General features: G+C 38.4%; 1 protein-coding gene across 5 annotated transcripts in view; it reads left to right on the forward strand.

Annotated features, from left to right (window-relative positions):
* atp11b (ATPase phospholipid transporting 11B) overlaps positions 1-22,212 on the forward strand; it is a 177,666-nt gene that overhangs the window by 72,940 nt on the left and 82,514 nt on the right. For all 5 annotated transcript variants that reach the window (XM_087993531.1, XM_043702353.2, XM_087993532.1 and 2 more), the window contains 6 exons: positions 4,608-4,777; positions 8,253-8,321; positions 9,149-9,222; positions 11,544-11,647; positions 17,398-17,579; positions 19,530-19,733. In XM_087993531.1, the coding sequence (XP_087849657.1) occupies positions 4,608-4,777; positions 8,253-8,321; positions 9,149-9,222; positions 11,544-11,647; positions 17,398-17,579; positions 19,530-19,733 (803 nt within the window). The remainder of the gene's footprint in view (positions 1-4,607; positions 4,778-8,252; positions 8,322-9,148; positions 9,223-11,543; positions 11,648-17,397; positions 17,580-19,529; positions 19,734-22,212) is intronic.

Consider the following 22,212-nt stretch of genomic DNA (forward strand, 5'->3'; position numbering starts at 1 on the left):
AATTGAGGAACCACAAAGGCAAAAAAACCAGAGTGGGAGTTATGTACAGACCTCCTAACAGTGGTCAGGACCAGGGGTGCAACATGTAATGGGAAATAGAGAAGGCATGTCAGAAAGTCAAGGTCACAGTGATCATGGGAGACTTCAATATGCAGGTGGACTGGGTAAATAATGTTGCCAGTGGATCCAAAGAAAGGAAATTCATGGAATGCTTATAGGATGGCTTTTTGGAACAGCTTGTCGTGGAGCCCACAAGGGAGCAGGCTATTCTGGACCTAGTGCTATGTAATGAACCAGACTTTATAAAAAAATCTTAAAGTGAGGGAACACTTAGGAAGCAGCGACCATAATATGGTAGAGTTCAGTATGCACTTTGAAAGAGAGAAGGCAAAATCGGATGTAATGGTGTTACAGTTAAATAAAGGTAATTATGAGGGCATGAGAGAGGAACTGACGCAAATAGACTGGAAGCAGAGCCTAGCAGGGAAGACAGTAGAGCAAAAATTGCAGGAGTTTGTGGGTAAAATTGAGGACACTGTACAGAGGTTCATCTCCAAGAAGAGAAAGATTATCCGGGGAGGGATTAGACAGCCATGGCTGACAAAGGAAGTCAGGAAATCTATAAAAGAAAAAGAGAGAGCCTATAAAGTGGCCAAGAGCACTGGGAAATCAGAAGATTGGGAAGGCTACAAAAACAAACAGAGGATAACAAAGAGAGGAATAAGGAAGGAGAGGATCAAATATGAAGGTAGGCTAGCCAGTAATATTAGAAATGATAGTAAAAATTTCTTTCAATACATAAGAAACAAACGACAGGCAAGCGTAGACATTGGGCCACTTCAAACTGATGCTGGAAGCCTAGTGATGGGAGATAAGGAAATAGCAGGAGAACTTAATAAGTACTTTGCGTCAGTCTTCACAGTGGAAGATATGAGTAATATCCCAACAATTAAAGGGAGTCAGGGGGCTGAGTTGAGTATGGTTGCCATTACAAAAGAGAGAGTGCTAGAAAAGCTAAAAGGTCTTAAAATTGATAAATCTCCTGGCCCTGATGGGTTACATCCTAGAGTTCTGAGGGAGATGGCTGAGGAAATAGTGGAGGCGTTGGTTGAGATCTTTCAAAAGTCACTGGAGTCAAGGAAAGTCCCGGATGATTGGAAGATCGCTGTTGTAACCCCCTTGTTCAAGAAAGGATCAAGACAAAAGATGGAAAATTATAGGCCAATTAGCCTAACCTCGGTTGTTGGTAAAATTCGAGAATCCATCATTAAGGATGAGGTTTCTAAATTCTTGGAAGAGCAGGGTCAGATTAGAACAAGTCAACATGGATTTAGTAAGGGGAGGTCGTGCCTGACAAACCTGTTGGAGTTCTTTGAAGAAGTGACAAGTAGGTTAGACCAGGGAAACCCAGTGGATGTGGTCTACCTAGACTTCCAAAAGGCCTTTGATAAGGTGCCACACGGGAAACTGCTGAGCAAGGTGAGGGCCCATGGTATTCGAGGTGAGTTACTAGTATGGATTGAGGATTGGCTGTCTGACAGAAGGCAGAGAGTTGGGATAAAAGGTTCCTTTTCGGAATGGCAACCGGTGACAAGCGGTGTCCCGCAGGGTTCAGTGTTGGGGCCACAGCTGTTCGCATTATATATTAATGATCTGGATGAAGGGACTGGGGGCATTCGAGCGAAGTTTGCTGATGATACAGTTAGGTGGACAGGCAGGTAGTACTGAGGAAGTGGGGAGGCTGCAGAAGGAACTAGACAGTTTGGGAGAGTGGTCCAGGAAATGGCTGATGGAATTCAATGTGAGCAAAAGCGAGGTCTTGCACTTTGGAAAAAAGAATAGAAGCATGGACTACTTCCTAAACGGTGAGGAAATGCGTAAAGCCAAAGTACAGAGGGATCTGGGAGTGCTAGTTGAGGATTCTCTAAAGGTAAACATGCAGGTTGAGCCCGTGATTAAGAAAGTGAATGCAATGTTGTCAATTATCTCAAGGGGGTTGGAATATAAAAGCACCGTTGTGCTACTGAGACTTTATAAAGCTCTGTTTAGGGCCCATTTGGCGTCCTGTGTCCAGTTTTGGTCCCCACACCTTGGGAAGGACATATTGGCACTGGAGCGTGTCCAGCGGAGATTCACACGGATGATCCCTGGAATGGTAAGTCGAACATATGAGGAATGGCTGAGGATCCTGGGATTGTATTCATTGGAGTTTAGAAGATTAAGGGGAGGTCTAATAAAAACTTACAAGATAATACATGGCTTGGAGAGGGTGGACGCTAGGAAATTGTTTCCGTTAGGTGAGGAGACTAGGACCCGGGGACACAGCTTTCGAATTAGAGGGGGTAAATTCAGAACAGAAATGCGGAGACATTTCTTCAGCCAGAGAGTGGTGGGCCTGTGGAATTCATTGCCACAGAGTGCAGTGGAGGCTGGGACGCTAAATGTCTTCAAGGCAGAAATTGATAAATTCTTGATGTCACAAGGAATTAAGGGCTACTGGGAGAATGCGGCTAAGTGGAGTTGAAATGCTCATCAGCCATGATTGAATGGCGGAGTGGACTCGATGGGCCGAATGGCCTTACTTCCGCTCCTATGACTTATGGAAGCGGCAGATTCAAACCACTACAAATGCCGGAGGAAACATCACAGAAGCGCTTCACAGGAGGCTCCCAAGCACTGAGGATGTCACCTAGACAGGGGACGAACCGTCTGCAACACAACTTCCCAGCTCGGCGAACAGAACCACAACAACGAGCACCCGAGCTACAAATCTTCTCACAAACTTTGATCATGGATAATATATTGGCATGGGTAGTTTCATAAATAGCTAGGAATTAGAGAGGGGCATAGGTGGGGCATTTTCAAATTGTAAATTACCACAAAGGTCAGTGCTAAACCTTGAGCTATTTATAATCTATATTAAAGAACTGAGTGAAGAGTAATGTGTTTACCGATGCAAAACCAGTGGGAAGGTAAACTTCAGCAAATCAATTAACACAAGTGAGATGCTAGGTGTTTTTATTATGTGAAGATGTGTGCAGTTACTTGGTTATGAGAAGAAAAGCAAAATACATTTTTAAAGGTGTGAAACTTGAAAGTATTGATGTGCAAAGGAATTTTGGATGTTCTCGAGCAAGATAAGCAGGAAGTTAGCATGCAGGTGCAGCAAGCAAAGAGGAAGGTGTGCAGCTTGCCGTTTGTTGCAAGAGGTTCAGAGTTGACGAATAAAGCAGTACTTCTACATTTGTATAATGATTTGGTGAGACCATTTCTGTCTGAACATTTTAAGAAAAAAAAATGTACTTGTGTTGGAGGTGAATACATTTTAATCTAGGTTTAGTCTCTGGGATGTGATAAAAATCTGAGCAAATTGGGTCTGTATTCACTGGAATTTAGTAAAATGAAGGGTGGTGTTATTGAAACATTTAAAATCGAGGAGAATTAATAGGGTGGGTGTTAAAAGGATGATTTCCCTTGGGAGAAAAAGTATAATTAGTGGGCACAGTTTTAAAAGTGAGTTGTCCCATTTCAGACTGAATTAGACAATCTTTTTAGTGTTATTACACACCATGACCTGATGAAATTATGTTGTCACTTTAGAATAGGGCCTACTTCTAACTTGCACGAAATTGAGTTGTGGATTATTTTGCTCATTACATAGCCAACAGGATATCATTGTACTGAGTTGACTAGATTGAACCTTTATCTCCTAAATGGACAGACTGAATATTCATCCAGTCCTCATCCTGTGTCTCAAGTTTACAACGAATAATTGGACTGAAACACTCCCGAGCGTGTATTATAATGAAGGTTTTACTGTAGTGTTGCCTTTGTTAAACAGTTGATGTAATACCGTCCATATAGATTTCCATGGTTCTCGTATACATCATAAATTGGTGTGATAACCATGTCCAGTAATACTAATTTCACTTAAACACTGATTGGTATCTTGGAACATTTAGACTTTGACCTTTTTTCATTGATTTCCTGCTAGTATAAAGATCATCAGTGTAAACTTCCACAAATATCTTGCCCAAGGTCTCATTCTTCCTGTAAGATTGGACAGTTGCTGTTGATAGTCAGTCAAACCTGAGTTTTATTGTCATCACTTGAGGCAACAGTTAGACTTGTTGAAAGTATTGCTGGTTGAGGACTAGGAACTGATAACTGATTATCTGTTCCTAAGATTTTTGACTCCTCTTGACTGCAACTCCCCCAAGATCAATGTCACTGATTTGGCTGGAATATGCACAATCTTGAACACAACAGTTCATCTGGAACAAAAACCAAAATTGCTGGAAAATCTCCACAGATCTGGCAGCATCTCGAGAGAGAAAACCGAGTTAACCTTTTGGGTCCACTTGACGACTCTTCATTCCCTCCTTCATCCAGTGTTGATTATAGGCCTGACTCGGTCTGATCAGTCCTGACTCTCCTTCCTACTTCAGTACTGTTCTTTCAATGAAGTCCTCTTTTGTAGTGATCAGCATCAAACATATGACAGTCACATCAGACATCTTCCTATTCTTCGTGCCATATTTGTTTTAAAAAAGTATTTGTTTGATTGAATATGATAGTGTTCTGACCATTCATGCTTCAATTCCTAGACCGATGAGGAAAAGATGTTCTTGAAGGCAATATCCCTTTGTCACACAGTGCACATTAATGACCAGGAAGAGACACGGAGATCAAATTTGAATTCTGTAGTTGATTCATCCTCTGTGCAATACTATGCTGCTTCACCAGATGAGAAGGCTTTAGTAGAAGCTGCGAGAAAGTAAGGATATTTTTCTACAACAAACTATTAAGTTCAGGAGCTATATGTAATTTCTTTGTTAAATCTGAATTCTGAAATAATGTTTTTTTATGTCCTTATTTGTGGATCTAATGTCAGCATAGTAGTCTTTGTGTGTGATAACTGTGCCATCATTGTAATGCTGTAATGTGTTTGCATAATGTACATTTAGAAAATTCTGTTGCTACACACTATGTTAAGTGCTCCTATTGCTGGTGAAGTGTACATTAAGTGAAATAGTTTGTTTAAATCTTGCATATATGCCTATAGTGTTGGTTTTGCATGTGTGAGTAAAATGTCTGGAAATATTCAGAACTGTTTATTGCGAAGAGCCGAACCACTGTCAAATATGTCAACACCCAGTAGCAGCTTCTGAATTGAAGGCTGAGAGATCAAGCTCTGTTCAAAAAATTTGGACACAATCTTGGGTGACATTTTAGTGCAGCAGTTCATTAGCTATAAAATGCTTTGGGACTACCTGAGATTACCAAAGTCACCTGGTAAATGCAACAATGTATTATTTACTTGCTCATCATCTGCTCATTTTGTTTTGGATCATTTGCCCTCGCTCGATTTTTGGACCAAGAGCCATCATACTTTTTTTGGGCTGACTGTGCCTGTCTGTCCTAGACAAGATCCTCCCTTTTGCTGCATGAGCAGTATTAACCACTCCATGTTGTGAATTAAGCTTTGATACTGCAAAACCTGTTTATGCAAATAAGAAACTGCATAAAGCAAAATCCAAAATATTTGTTTAAAGATGCAATTCTTGCAGCTGCCTTGAATCTGACCATAATAATTGGAACCAAACCTGCTGTAGCCTCAGTCTCTAAATAGTCAGACTCCTTTTCTGACATCCAGTACTTGATGCATAGAAGTTCCCTCCAGTTAAATATTGTGAGGACTGAAGTTATTTCTTTGAACAATGCCAAAACTTCTATTCTCTTACCACTGACTTTATTGATCCACAGCAGCAGCTGGTTGAGTGTAATCCAGGCTATTCATAACCTTTCACTTCTAATCTCATCTGCACCATCACTCTGAAGACCACCTATTCCACCTTCGCAATGATGTCCAACTTCACCCCTCCCTCAGCACATCTGCAGTTGAAGCCCACGTCCATGTCACTTTAACTTTGCTTAATAATTTTGATGCATTCCTGACTAACCTCCCACATTCCAAAATCATTCTTGTCATTCAAAACTCAACTCACTTGCCTCCACTGTATTCATAGAACTACATTGATTGCTAGTCAAACTACAGCTTAATTTTAAAATTCTCAGTCTTGCACATGCTGACCATAATACTAAATTAAACTAGTCTACCTGCCAGTGCTTGGCCCATGTTCCTCCAAACATTACTATTGCTCTAACTTATCTAAATATCTTTTAAACGTTATAACTGTACCTGCATCCACTGCTTCCTCTGGAAGCTCATTCTATACACAAACCACTTTTTTTTTTGAAAATTGCACTTCATGTCTTTTTTAAAATCTATCTTGTCTCACCGTAAAAATACACCCCCTAATCTTGAAACCCTCACCCTAGAGAAGAGACACCTGTCAATCATCATCTTATAAATTTGTATCCCTCTATGGACTCACCTCACTCCTAGCTGTAAGATTTCCTCCAGCTCACAGTTCTGTTTAGATCTCAGCAATCTAAACACTTAGCTCTTTAATTCCTTCCGTACATCTCATGACCTCCAACCCCTGTGGATGTGGATAAGTATCAGATTGTAGGAGGAACAGAGGTGCAGAGTATTTCATTGCAATATTAGGAAATGTTGATGTCCAAAGGTCATGAGAGTCCTTGTTCATTAGATAGTAAAAGCTAATGTGCAGATGCAATACATAATCAGGAAAGAAAATCGTATGTTGGTCTTTTATCCCAAGAACATTTGAGTGCAGGACTCAAGTCGTTATGCAGCAGTTGTATAGAACCTTGATGAGACTATACCTGGAGTCCTGTGTAGTGTTGGTCACCTTACTAAAGGGAAGTTATATTTGCCATAGAGCAAGGGTTGCCAGACCGATTCCTGGAGCAGCAGGACTGTCCTATGACTAGAGGTTGGGTCTGTATTCTCTTGATCTTAAAAGACTGAGAAATAATCTCATTTGTAGTTTACAAATTCTTACAATGGTCAGACAGGTAGAAAGGATGTCCCCCTTGCTTGGAGGGGGAGGCAAGAACCAAGGGAAATAGTCAGTAAGAGGCAAGCCATTTAGGGAAATGAATCTTTGGAATTTTCTATCCCAGGAATGTCAATTATTGAGCACGTTCAAGACAATGATCAATAAATTTCTAGGTGCTAATGATGTCAAACAAAATGGAGAAAGTACGGCAAAATAGCATTCAGGTGGGTAATCAGCCATGATCTAGAACAGTCCAGCAGGCTTGAGCCGAAGTGCCTTACTCCTCGTTCTATTGTCCTCCTTTAAGACAAACCTTCAATCTGTCTATTTTACTAAGCTTTTGGTCATCTGGCCTAATATATCCTCAGATATTTTCAATTGACCTGTTCAAACATGTTAATTATACATGTGGAGCAGGTGAGATTTGACCCTAAGCTCAGGTCGGGACACTACCACTGTGTCATAAGGAAAGACACAATGTCTTTTTATGCCTCCGTGTCAAATGTTCTATGACATTCCTGGATATTAGCTTGAAGGATGTTACTGTTGTTTGGGGTGTTAAATGTCATTCATTTTAGTTGATTAGGTAGTGAAATGGAAAACTGGTTTTAAAGCCATCCTTCATTCTAAAATGTGTTACTTAATGAAGCAAACAACCTTTGCTGCCATGATATTTTTAATTAGTTAATTGGTTTGTTTTGCTTTAATGTTTTCCAACCTGCAGAAAATGGTAACTCTGGTTACAATACAGTTGCATGGACATAGCCAATTTTCTTTAACTGCAGAAGTTTATTTAATGGGAGTAAACCTATTGCTTTCCATGGAGAAATACTTCAGCCAAGTTAAAGTTCCTCAGATGTTTCTCTTCCCTTGACCTTACATGTGTCTTCCTTACTTGATAATAGTGACTCATTAAAAAAAATATTATTATGCATGTGCTGGTGGTATAACCCCAGTATTGGTGCCAATGTTGAATACCACAGTCAATGATGTCAAGCACTTGGAAGCATTAAATGTCTAACGTGTGATGGACTGTGGAATTTTTGTAATAATATGAAATTTAATTTTTCTATCATCTAATTATGATTTGAGGAATCTTTAAATACTTGAATCTGTTTCATTTAGTTTTTGCCCAACAAAGCAGCTTGACATTTGTGAACTGATAATTGATAGTGTGTATCAGACATTTAGAATATTGGGCCATCAGTTGAGCAATGAAATTAGTCTAGTTCTTTTTATTAGTCAATAATAATGCTTTTCACAGACCTGTGTGTTAGATTTTGTTTTGACAAAGCTTTGAAGATTTTTTTTTCCTTCCTGTAGGATTGGGATCACGTTTGCAGGATCAAGTGAGAAAAATATATTACTTAACGAGTTTGGAAAGGAACAAAGGTAACAAAACTGTGCAAGGCTTTGATATGAATTCTTAAATTGTGGAGGGGGGTGAGCTTTTCTCTTTAATGCTTTTCTTTTCGTCCCATGTTTCTTGAATATGCTGCCATGTCTTAAATTACAGTTCCAGTGATGTCACCTGTTCTTGAGTATCTAGTTCAACTAGCTACTTTTTGTGTGTCAGCCTGGCTACAGAGTATGAAGAATGTTTTGGAAGGGGTGATTGCTGTTCCCTATGATGTACTCATTGAACATTTACGTGCAGCCAGACTTTCTCAGAAGTAGTACTGGATGGCAACTAATGCTGGACCTCAGCTTATTTTGCTCTTCTCTGCTTAAGAATCTTCAGGCCAATTGTAGCACTTTTATCTCTGTTGTGAGGTTGTCTTTCTCCGTATGAAAAGAATTAAACTGTAGAACCTTTTGCCTATCTAAACTGTGTTAAAAGATGAAGCTTTAATTTCAGTTTTATCTGTATGCCACAGTTTCATAATACATTGAAGTGCACTTTTCTGGTGCAACTATAGTGCTGGTGCTGAGCAGTTTCACTTTGCATCATTATTGTTCTGTTTGAGTATCAAATGTGATATGAAGTTGCTCACGAATACTCTTAGTTTTTGCTCCTTATCTTGATCCTGCTACAGCTCCATATTATTTGGACAACTACTGTAATACAGTAAATTTACAGAAGAAGATGCCACATTCTTGACATGAAACAGTGCTGATCTGAAAAATACACATCTCAAATACATTTGTAATGGTGTTTAGCAATTGGTTTAAAAATTCCTGAAGATGGATATAATGTTATTTTCCTTTCATTCCTACAGATACAAGCTTCTAGATATTTTAGAGTTTGATGCAAATCGCAGGCGAATGAGTGTAATTGTCGAAACACCAGAAGGTACATTCATAAATACATTCTGACTACACATGAGTTTAAATAACAAAATGAACCTTGATAAATATCAAATGAATGTGTGCATGTAAGGGGAAACGTTGAACAATAAAAATACCTTCCATTATTAGCACACAAATAGATGTCTCCATCCAGTATTATTGATAAACTGTCCAGGTATAACAGTGAAAATATGATTGTAGCTGGGCTTGCCAATTAATTGCCCAACTCTTAGAGTATTAGCTGACAGGAACCACATATTGAATTGAAGAGCATGTTTTGGTAGCAACAGGAGTAGGCCATTCAGACCATCAGGCCTGCCCTGTTGTTTTAAATCATAGCGAACCATCTCCTCAATGCCATTTTCCTACACGGTTTATTGCCCTTAATGACACAGTCTGTTTAATGATTGAGTATCCAGAGCCCTCTGGGGTAGAAAATTCCAAAGATTCATTCCTCTTTGAAGAAATTCCTCTTCATCTGTTTTAAATGACCTGCCCCTTATCCTGAGATTGTTCTCTGGTTCTAGAGTCGCCAGCCAGGGAATCACTCTAACAATGACCATCCTGTCACATCCTTCTTAAAAATGTCATAAATTTTGATAAGTTCATCTCATTCTTTGAAACTCTAGAGAATAAGGAATTTCCTTAATCTCTCAACATAAAACAACATTACTATCCTAGGGATTAATCTGGTTAATTGCCCCCTCATTTCCTCAATAGCAAGTATATCCCCTAGATAAGGAGGCCAAAATTGTACACACTCACCATAATTATGTACGACTGCAGCAATATCTATTCATCTTTATATTTAAGTCCCCTTTCTAATTGTTTTCTGCACCTACACGGTAGAATTTAGTGATTCACTGAAGAATATCTTTTAGGATGCCCGTACTTCCCAATCTATTAATATTTAAGAAATATTCCACTCTTTTTCAATACCAAAGTGAATAACCTAACACTTACTCACATTCTAATTTATCTACCATGTTCTAACCCATTTACTTAGCATGTCCCAGTTCTCTTGAAGCCACCTTGTACCCTCTTTGCATCTTCCTCACAACTTGAATTCCCACACAGATTGGTATCAGTAGCAAATTTGGGCATTTTAAATGGGCCCTACATCCAAATTGTTTATATAGATTGTGAACACTTGTGTACCTGGCATTGACACTCGCGTGCCACCCTAAGAATAATATTTATTCATATCTCTACTTTCTGTTTAGTAACTAATTCTCAATCATTGCTAGTATATTCTCCCGATGCTATGTGCTGTAATTTCATTTATTGATCTCTTTATTAGACTTTTAACAAAAGCCTTCTAAAAATCTAAATACACTACATCCTCCAGCTCATCTTTATGCTGCAATTGACAATCCTCAACAAGTTGTCAAACATGTTCTCCCTTTTGGTAAATCCATGTTGACTTGGTAAATCCAACTCACAGACAGATGTGATAACTGAGCCATTGAGAAATTAAACACAATTGGCAAAGTCAGCATTGACAAGTAGAATATGTTACACTTTGGTGCAGCCACAGGAATCTTGATAAGTAGCAGTAAAACTGGACAGTAGAGAAAGTAAAAAAAAAAGAGAGAAGGGGATATTTGCAAGCACATCGTCCCTACTTCATCAAATTCAATATTAACCAAAGTCACACTGCTTGAAAAGTGTACATACCACATTTATTTTTCTTTGGAGCTACACTGCAAGAACTAGACAACCAGTTTACCTAATTAACCTACTACTCTCCAGTAAAGCTTGTTTACCAGTCTTGAGTCTGAAAGTACTTTCTTACCTTCCTTTTAATTCTAAGAGTAAAAAATATTAAATGCTATCTACAAATATGCAAGGAAAAAATATGTGGACGCTTAATAACTTGGCATTCTCAAACTGTGAATGATTTCCCAGTGGTAAACAACTTTTTTCTGGTTAGCTTAGAAATGCTGGACAACATTACAAATGAGATGATTATAAATTTCGGTCTGATAATCCACTTACACAAAAATTAATATTTCTTTTTCTACGTAAGTTTGCTCGCTGAGCTGGAAAGTTCATTTTCAGATGTTCGTCACCATACTGAAAATGAATTTTCCAGCTCAGCGAGCAAACTTGCGTACAGAATCTCAACCTGAGCTACAAATCTTCTCACAACTTACTAACTATCTTTTATAATTTTATGTTTAAGGTTATTTTGTGGGCAGTAAGTTCTTTGAACCAATTTACATGTGTAGAACATCCCACTGAACGAGGAACTATACATGTTCAACAAATTACATCCAAATAAATTTTGTTTAATTGAGAATTTGTTACACCTGATTGTTCCAGGAAAGAAGATACTGTTCACTAAAGGTGCAGAATCATCAATTCTCCCATTAGCCAAAACTGGGGAAATACGTACAACTAGTGTGCATGTGGATGAACTGGCGATGGTAAGTGATGCACCCTTTTTGTAGAATAATGTGGGATTAAGTGGGTTGTGCAACACCATGTTAAGATGCTACTCTGATTCCTAAAGCTGAAATGGAGTCTGAGATTTCCACACATGCGTGCATCTGAAACTTAACCATTTCCAACAGCCTCCAAAGCAGACAGGTTATGATGTTTCTTTAAATTGCTGGCGGTAGTAACAATGATCTCATACTTCATATAGCTAAACACAGACTAAATAGTAAAAAGGAACTCATACCCTGCTGTACAAAAGATCATTGAACTGTTGATATGTTATCTGATAATGTTATTTCTTCAGATGGCTGGTGTAACAGTATAGAAAATCTTTTTCATTTTCTATACTGAACTAACATTTGAAAACTGTACAGGAAGTAGCCTGGCTGACACTGACTTGGTTTTTGATTGCATGAGATTTTAAGTTTCAGAGGGGCAACTTTTAACTGCCAGTATGGGTAGTCAACTATGACCAACATGATCAGCCTAATTGCAAGTTTGCCAGCCTCAGATTGGAGGCTCACAGGAAAACATTGGTGCTTTGGTGAAGTAATTTAAGTAGTCACTTAATTGTGCATTTATCGCCCAAATCTGGTTTTTAACTACCAATAGTTGCATTTTCTGTTCTGTGGAATTAGCCAGGGTCAACAATACGAGGGCATCTAGGAGGCATTGATCGACACCCTTCAAAGGTATTTAAATAGTGAAATTGAAAAGCAGTGAATCAACCTATATGAAAGGCTTGTGCTCATCAGACTTTGAGAGGTGGATTTAACTACTTGAAAAGTGACTTCTGACTTTTTGGGACTCATTTCACCTACTTTGGACTTTGCTCATCTTGATCTTATCTCCCCTGTACTCCATCTTTGCATGGGAACAGTTTATCCAGTTATAAGTTGGACCTCTAAGGAAAGATAGTAAAATCCATACCAGTAGCAGAAGCTGCAACAACAGTAGCAGTTGCCTTCTGCACAATCACCTGCACTTTGCAGTATAGACTGCTGAGCACACTGGAGCTTGAAGGAGGTCATATACCAAGAACACTGTATATCGACAGAGGATTGGTTCCTTGATTTGGTTGGATAATCGTTCTCAGGCGTTCTCACAGGGTTGATACTGTCATGCAGCTTCCTGGAACAATGTCTCCTTAAGTGAACATACATGTGGCTTTCATGGTCATGCCAACCGTGAATTTCCTCTGTTTCCGTCCAGTAATCTTCTGATGAAATCTCCAGACTCTGACAATCTGTTGACACAAATGCATCTCTTAGGTGACCACATATTTATGTAGGTGTCATTTATGTCCACTTTGAAACTGACAGTCAGACTCTTGGAATACCTTGATTCCACAGGTACAGGGAATCAGAGACTTAATGTACATCACAGGACTCTCCTATAAACCTGGATTGTTCAACATTGGAAGAAATTCCATTTGCTTAATGCTCAGCTTTTATGTGACCAGAAGATAATCATGGGTGTGAGCATCAGGTATCCAGGGTGCTGCTGTAATTCCTTAATTCTGCAATGGCTATAGTTATCAAAAGAGATTGCACTTCAAGCTGTCGGATGTGGATAGCTTCTCTGAAGACCTGGTTGGTGCAGTTATGAGGACCCTGCTGCTAATGTGGAGGAGACAGAAGAGAGGAGTCTCTTGACGGAAAGGCGAATAGACAAGTTTTTGGATTACTGAAAATGTGATTTGAGTGCCTCAACTGATTTGGGATGTCCTTTTGTGCATTCCATAAAGAGTCTTGTTATGGTTGTGGGTCTGCTGTGGCTTGCAATGTATCATGTTTTAGAGTAGTGAAGCAACAGAAAAGGTAAGGTGGAATCATTTGGAATCCTCAAGAGTAGACCATTTGACTCTGCCACAAACTAACCTAGCTCCCTTTGGGCAAGAGACAGCATGTGAGGCTCATTGTGGAGAAAGGAGGGTAAGGAATGTGAAGGGAGAAGTCTTCACATCCATTTGCCCTATTCTTCCATTTTGACCACTCCCCTGTTAAGCAGAAAGTGCAGAGTATTTGGCAACATTTCAGCGAGACATTGAACCACCAAGGCAAGGTTTTCATCCATTTTGAGCAGAATGGTAGAGGGCACTGATCTGGTCCAGCATACACTCAGATGCTCCATGCAGATGGAGATGGCACAGGTGCCTGAGGGATGATGTATTTCATGCTAGAGATGGATTCTTTCTGTTCTTTCTCCAAGCGTATGCACAGCCTTTGGGAATACTGACCCAAACAGCACGCATTTCATCTCATTGGTCCACGGGCTCTCTTCCTCGGTGGTCCCTAAACCATAGCATCTGTTGTCAGCTGTGCATTGCTTTGCTTTAGAGTGGTCTGAGTATAATGACCAGGGCTATCTCTGTCACTGGCACCTGCTTACCTGTTATATAAACCTCACTGTGTGACAACCTAGTTACCTTGACTGCATGAAGGTTTATACATATGTACTTTGGTGGATGGTGTGTGTGAATCTTATAGCAGTACATCCACACAGTGCTCAGCCTCACCTGGGAATGACTCTTGTCTTGTCCAAGGCCTCGGAAGGACCTGTGAAAGTCCAGATGTTCAATCCTAATATTGGGAATAGGTTTAAATTCTATCATGACTTTTTCAATTAGTGATGACTAAATTGACAGTTATGTGCAAAGTGGGGCACATTAATGTGACCAGTTAAATGGGAGACCGTAGTTTTTCCATGGATTCTGCCCTACTATTGATGTCTGTCCAGCACCTATTTCCCAGCAGCAGTTAATGTGATAGTGGCTGCAGGTCTCTTGTTCTGTCTGTTGATAGAAGTACTCCTTGTCTTTTATCATCTTGTGCACCAAGCCATGAAGAAGTGCTACTTGTTAACCTTTGCTAGCCACTACGCCTGAACCTAATTGGTTTGCCAACAAGTGAATAGCACATGAATCATCTCAAATTGGCTAAACAGTACATATCCAATTCTTAATTGGTTTCTTTAAAAATAGTGGTCAGTTTAGCTATGTTACTTTCTACCCTTGTCTGTAGCTTACCAACTAAATATATCTTTACTAATATGGCACCCTTGGAACAAATTATGCTTTGATTCTGATGTATTACCTCAGTGATTAACTGGCATCCTAAAGGTCCCAATTGAGATACGAATGTTCTCCAAAATCTATCAGTATCCTTTAGCTAAAGGAACCATCTATAATTTTACAATAATTGTCGATGGCCAAAATAGATTAAAATCAAAACAATCATACAATTAAGAATGTGTCAATATGTAAAGCCTATTGCATACATCTAAGTTACAAAATTAAGCTATCTATAAACATAGCTGTGTCCTTGAGTAAAAGCCTTTTACCTTGAAGCATTTTCAAATTTGTTAGCCTGAGACTAAATCATAAAGCCATAAACTTTGTTCTTTAAAGAACATGTTTTACAACTAATGGTAATTAAAATAAAGTTGTGTTCTTCACTTAATCAAATCACAATTTAGTTATGGAAAAATAATTCTATTCTATCTGACCGTTTTGTGTGTGGAGGAGAAAGGTGAATGGGTAGAGTTGTGAGATGTGTTAGACCGAGGAGTATTGTGCAAGAAAATGCTGGGGGAGGAGAGTTAGGGTTTAAAGTCCAAGTGTTGTCACTCACCGTTCCTCCTTTTATTAAGTTACTAAATCTTTTATTGCATTGCAGCACTTTTTCCAGTTGCAAGAGGCCCCACACTTTTTGTACGCTGTGATATCCAGCCATATACACTTGTTTTTGACTGGCCTCTTAGTGCTAACTCCAAGAGAGCACGATTTTTGGTCCTTACCACATCATGGGCTCTGGGGAAGAGTCACAAATTTACAAGACAAAATTCCACCATCCATCCTTCCACCTACTGCCTCCATACTGACCTTTTGTAAGTCCCTTAAAATGGCTGACCTTCCTTTGGTAGAGTGTGGGTCTTCATTAGCATGTTACATTCCAGCATTAGTCAGAAAACCTGGAAGCAGAATGTATAATGTGTAGCAGAATTGAACTAAGAAATAACCAAAATGTTTGGATACTGGAAATCAGAAACTAAAACCGAAATTGCTGGAAAAACTCAAATGTTCTAAAGAAGGGTCACTAGACCCAAAACATTAACTCTTTTTTGTCCACAGATGCTGCTAAACTTGCTAAGAATTAAACTCTAATCAGTTTCTGGAATAAAAGCAAATGATTGCAGATGCTAGTGATCTGAAATAAAAACAGAAAGCTGACCATACTCAGCAGATCCAGCAGAATTAACATTTCAAGTCCTATATGACTCTTCTTCTGAACAACGAGGCTGGAAATATGTTTTCTTTATGCTATTGACAAAAGGGGAGAAGGAGTGAGTGAAATAGATAGTGAGGGTGTCCAGAACAAAAGATGAATGAGAATGTTAATAGTAATAGAGGACACATACAGCTTTGAAGTTGTTGTTCCCCAGTGTTGAATCCTGAAGGTTATAAAGTACCAAAACAGAAAATGAGGTGACATCCCTCCAGTTTGCACTGTGTTTTGCTGGAACACTTCAGTAGGCTTAAGGCAACTTATTAACACAACAGCAAGGTGATGTCCTGTCCTCACTGACCGAGGAGAGGTGTTTCGTGAAGCGGTCACCTGGTCTGTGTTCCCTCTTGTTGAAGTAGAGGAGATCATATTCTGAAGTTTGAATATGCACAGAATAAAGCAGCAATCCACAAGTTGCTGTCAGTGATTCTACATTTATCCAAAGATGTACTGTTGAGCTACCCTACAGTACAATCAAAGGGGAATCTTAAACTGAGAATTATTGGTCTTAAGTTTTTGTCTTGCTATAAAAACACTGAGAAAAGTTGCATCATATTGAATGTGGTGCAGCTGGGTTTATAACCGTATACTAACTGCATAAATATTGCTACATATCCTCATTGCACTTCTTTAATCATTTTATCTTTGTGCTTTCACTTCATTTAAAATAGACTTTTGTATTTTTATTTTCCATTTTATTGCAACCACAATCATATCTCTTTCACTGTCAAAATTTATATGCGAAGGATTAAGTGCTTATAACTTCCTGTTTTGCTATGTATAGATAGTTTTAATGTGATTGACTGATGTCAGTGCTGCATGCAAAGAAATCCTTTCAATTTGACGCCAGGTTTAAATGTGCCCTATACCATTAGCAAATGGGACATCTGCATCAGAGATTTTTATCAGACTTTTTTTTTTAAGTCATAGAGCTGTGCTGCATGGAAACAGACCCTTCGATTCAACCCGTCCATGCTGACCAGATATCCCAACCCAAACTAGTCCCACCTGCCAGCACCCGGCCCATATCCCTCCAAACCCTTCCTATTCATATACCCATCCCAATGCCTCTTAAATGATGCAATTGTACCAGCCTCCACCACATCCTCTGGCAGCTTATTCCATACCCGTAGCACCCTCTGAAAAAGTTGCCTCTTCGGTCCCTTTTATATCTTCCCCTCTCACCCTAAACCTATGTCCTCTAGTTCTGGATTCCCTGACCCCAGGGAAAAACTTTGCCTATTTACCCTATCCATGCCTCTCATAATTTTATAAACAATGGCAAGAAATGCTGTTTTGTTCTTGCCTGTAAAATCCACCCTATTGCTCTTTGTGGAACACTCTGTTCTAGTTGGATGCTAAAGTTAAGAAACTCATTGGCTGAAGCTTTTGAAGACACTTTGAACATAAGCACGGCTATATAAATCTCCAAGTGTATGTGTATTTTCTAGAAAGGACTGCGAACACTTTGTATGGCATGCAAATATCTAAACAAAAAGGAGTATGAGGAAGTGGCATCACAGCTTCTTGCAGCCAGGACATCTCTACAACATCGAGAAGAAGAAATAGCCAATGTTTTCAATCTTATTGAGAGAGACTTGCATTTACTGGGAGTTTCTGGTGTGGAAGACAAGTATGTTGATGATTTTCTTTGTTGTTACTTCAATGAAATATCTATAATTTCTTCTACTTTGCCATAAAGTAATACATTATGTAAATCTAATATGAATTATCTAATGAAGTATTTATTCTGACAAATTCTGTGGATTAAGTTCTAATGCTGCAGATATTTTCAAAATGACAATCATTTTGTCTACATTAATTTGTGGAAATTATTTTTTTTACATGTTTTGAAGATAGTCATCTCATTTCACGTATAATTCATAATGAAAGTCTGAGTTCTTTCTTTAAACTGATGTCACTAACCTCTGCAATGTGCTGGAAGCATATCAATTAATGTTTTCATCAATCCAATGATTTGTTGTCAGTGAAAGTTAAGAATTTATAATCAATGTTGTCTTGGTGTATTTCTTCCTATCCTGGGAATGAATGCAGTTTTGCTTGTACTCATTCAGATAACTGGATTCAATTATTTACAAAATTATAGAATAATTAAGTTATTTTTGGAATTGAAGTTGATGTTTGAAGGTTAGTATTAATCATGCTGCATGTGCAAATGTGAAGGTAAGGAACACTTCAGGAGATATAGTTTTCAGGAAAGAAATCATTACAAAACTACAAGAGAAATGAGTGGCTTGTTTGTAAACCATCAGTTTCCAACGTGAGTTCTGCATATCTTTAAAACTAATTGTCGTCTTGTGCAATCAGGAATTGCTGTTAAGAGTATTATGCTCTTCAAGTGAGAGCCTTTCCCCATCCTTTCACATAGTGCAATCAAAGATCCCATTTTGCTGTTCTTGTTCTCATTTTTGAGTAATAGGCAGCTTTCCACATCACTATATAGTCCTATATAATTCTCCTCCATACAATTTAATCTTTTTGGTCTAAGAATACAGCAGTGAACTTGTAAAAAGTTTGAGTATTTTTCATCAAAACCTTGAATGCTACACTGGTATATCGTAGACCACTTTAGGTTGCTAATTGGTTTCACTCTTCCTGTGATTGTTCTGAATTTATCAAAAGTAGAATATGATGGGTTTAATGATTGAAAGTAGTTTTTAGCCATCCAGTAGTTTATTTCAGAATTAGTTATGGTTTTCATATCTTTATCCAACTTTCCTGGCATATCTGAACATAGTGCTTCACATTTACTTTCCCTTACCAACTAGGTATCTTGTGTAAGTTCAAAGGATCTATATAAGAACAAATGGTCGTCATTGGCAATTCAGCCCCTTGAACCTGTCCTGCCATTTGATAAAATCATGACTGATATCTTGGCTTCAACTCTGCTTTCCTGCCTGCTCCTCATAACCTTTTAACCCATTACTAATTGAAAATTAAATATACTCAGTGCCCCACGATCCACCACAATCTGGGGTAGTGGATTCCACAGATTCTCAACCCTTTGGGAGAAGTAATATAAGTAAATACAAATTTCTCTGAGTAGTCAGTCAAGATGTTATTTAGGCACCTTCTCTTCAATGTCAAGTTGGCTAGTTTATTTGGAATTCCATATAATGTTACCTTTCTGTGTTTAAAAAAAAACCTGATGAGAGTCACTCAAAATGAAAATAATTAATATTTTTTAAAATAGCACGTTTATTGTATTAGTGTCACACACCCAGCGACATTAATTTGAATGTAACTTTGTTTTCCTTGCCTATTTCGAAATGGTCCCACTTTCCCTGCACTTCTAAAAATAAGGACTCATTCTAAATGTAATTCTAATGGAACTGGCTTGTTGGTAGTTCTGACAGATAGCAATTTTTAACTCCTATAGGTTCAAGATGTGTATTTGTGCCTTGTGGTAACCATGGAGTGTCAGAGCTGAGCCTATATCTTGAGATGTTGTTCACTTAGTTGCATACTTTGCCAGTGTTACTGAACAGCCATCAGACGTTGAGATTATATATGTTTATGTTGTTTGCTATAAGTATTTTGACTGCTTTGTTTCTTGATTTAGATTACAGGACAAAGTTCCAGAGACGATAGAAGCTCTTAAATTGGCAGGGATCAAAGTATGGGTTCTTACGGGAGATAAGCTGGAAACTGCAATTAGTGTGAGTTTATCAAGTGGACATTTTCACAGGGCAATGAATATTTTGGAGCTTACCAATCAGAAATCTGACACTGAATGTGCAGCACAGCTTCAAAGGCTTGATACAAGGTAATCACATTCTGTTCTCATTAACTTGTTCCACATAATCTGCATTTTATCATTCTGCAGTGAATTGTTACCAGTAAAAACCATTCATTCAAAAATTTGAAATTGTAAATATTAAGTTTCAGAAATAGTTACATTTAACTTGACTGTTAATGTGGACTGTTCACGTTTGAAATATATCTCCATCCATCAATAACCATTTGCATTTGTGAAAGACCTTTTAATGTAGAAAACCTCTCCATTGCAGCAAGGCAAGACCATAAAATGCAGGAACAGAAGTAGGCCATCAGTCTGTTCCCCAATTAAATGAGATCATGGCTCATTTGATTTTTCTCAGGTCAACAATGCTGTCATTTCCTCATTACCTTTGATTGCCTGACAGATTAAAGATTTACCTATCTGTTCTTTGAATATACTTAGTGCACAAACTCCATAGCCCTGTGTGATAAGAATTCCACAGATTCACTGCTCTGAGAGATGAAAATTCTCACCTCTGTCTTAAATGGGTGAGCTCAAACTGAGATTATGCCCTCCTGTTTGAGAGTTCTCTCACAAGGGGAAACAATCTCGACATATCTACCCTACCAAACCTCCTGAGAATATTTTATGCTTTAATAAGGTCACTCCTTATTCTTCTAAAGTTCAATGAATACAGGCTCAACCTACTCAGTCTCTCCAAGTAAGAAAATCCCTCCATGCCCAGGAATAACCTAGCAAATATCTTCCCTTGGGTAAAGTGACCTAAACTGTTCACAGTATTCTAGGTGTGGTCTAGTAAGCATTGGAGCTTGATAGAAGATTATCACATTCTTTGTTCTCTTTAACCTATTCCACATAATACTTGTACTTTATATTATTCTGTAGTGAATTGTTTCCAGTAAAATATTTTAATCAATTTAAAATAATAAACATTAAGTTTCAGCAACAGTTACAACTGTCAATGAGTAACAACTTGCATTTATGTAGCACCTCTAACATAGAAAATCTTCCTGAAGTATCAAATAAGCCCATAGAATGTAACAGCAGAAATAAGCCTTGTGTAATTTTAGTAAGACTTCACTATTTTTATATTCTGTTCCCATCGAAATAAAGGCTAATATTTCATTTGCCTTCCCTATTACTGAGCTTGCATGTTTGCTTTTTGTGATTCATGTACAAGAATCTCAAGCCCTCTGGGCTGCAGCTTTCTACACATTTTTCTCCATTTAAATAATATTTAGCTGCCCTGTTCTTGCTGCAAAGTTCATTAATTTCACGTTGTCCCAGACTGTATTTTGCTTGTAAAGTTGTTTTACTTACTCACTCAATCTGTGTCCCTCTTATAATAAGACTGTGTTTGTATCATCTGCAAATTTCACTCATCCAGGTCATTAATATACATTAATATACATTGTAAATAAATTATTCCCAGCACTGATGTAGCACCCTTCTACTTATAGGTTGCTATCTTGAAAATGCATCATTATCCCAATTGTATTGATTAGCCATTCCTCTATTCATGCTAATACATTACCCTTCACAGCATGGCTTCTTATCTTAAGCAGCTTTATGTACAGTACCTTATTGAGCATCTTTTGGAAATCCAAATATTGATTCTACTGTTTCCATTTTATCCTGCTTGGTAGCACCTCCAAAGCGTTTTAATAAATTAGTGAGGCACATTTTCCCTTCATGAAGTCATGCTGACTCTGCTTGATATGTATTACATATTTCAAAATGATCTGCGATGACGTACTTTGTGATAGCCTCTAGCATATTTCATTAGTAAATGTCTATCAAATTGGCCTAGTATTAACTTGTTTGGCTCACTCTTTTTTGAGTGTTACATTTGCAGTTTTCCAATCCTCTGGGACATTTCCAGAATCTAAGGATTGTTGGAAGATGACTACCAGTGCATCCTTTATCTTTGCAGCTACTTTCTTTCTAATATTCTAGGATGTAACCCATCAGGTCCAGGCAATGTGTTGACCTGTCGCCTTGTTAATTTCCTGAGTACTTTTTTTCTCCAATGATAGTTATTGTATTTATTTTCTTCCTCCCTTTGCTACATGAACCCTCCCACACTTGTGTGCGCACACCAACTCTTGACTATTTTGTGCTTTTGGAATGTTACAAGTGTCTTTTACAGTGAAGACTAATGCAAAGTAGTCAACTCCTCTGCTATTTCCTGCATTCCCATTATTAGCCCACCCTCATTCTCTAAGGGGCCTCTGTTCGTTATATGTCCATTTTTATTGTGTGCTAATTTACCCTCAGTTTGTTTTCTCCCTCTTTAGTTTATCATAGAACAGTACAGCAGAGTACTGTTGCCCTCTATGTTGTGCCGACCTTTTATCCTACTCTAAGATCAAACTAACCTACATACCCTACATTTTACTGACGTCCATGTGCCTATCCAAGAGTTGCTTAAATGTCCCTCACTTATCTGACTGTACTACCACCACAGGCAGTGCATTCTATGCACGCACCACTCTGTGTAAAG

Source organism: Chiloscyllium plagiosum, unplaced genomic scaffold (genome assembly GCF_037043375.1).
Source record: "Chiloscyllium plagiosum isolate Xiang-an unplaced genomic scaffold, Cpla_swu_hap1 HiC_scaffold_13, whole genome shotgun sequence".
Taxonomy (NCBI): domain Eukaryota; kingdom Metazoa; phylum Chordata; class Chondrichthyes; order Orectolobiformes; family Hemiscylliidae; genus Chiloscyllium; species Chiloscyllium plagiosum.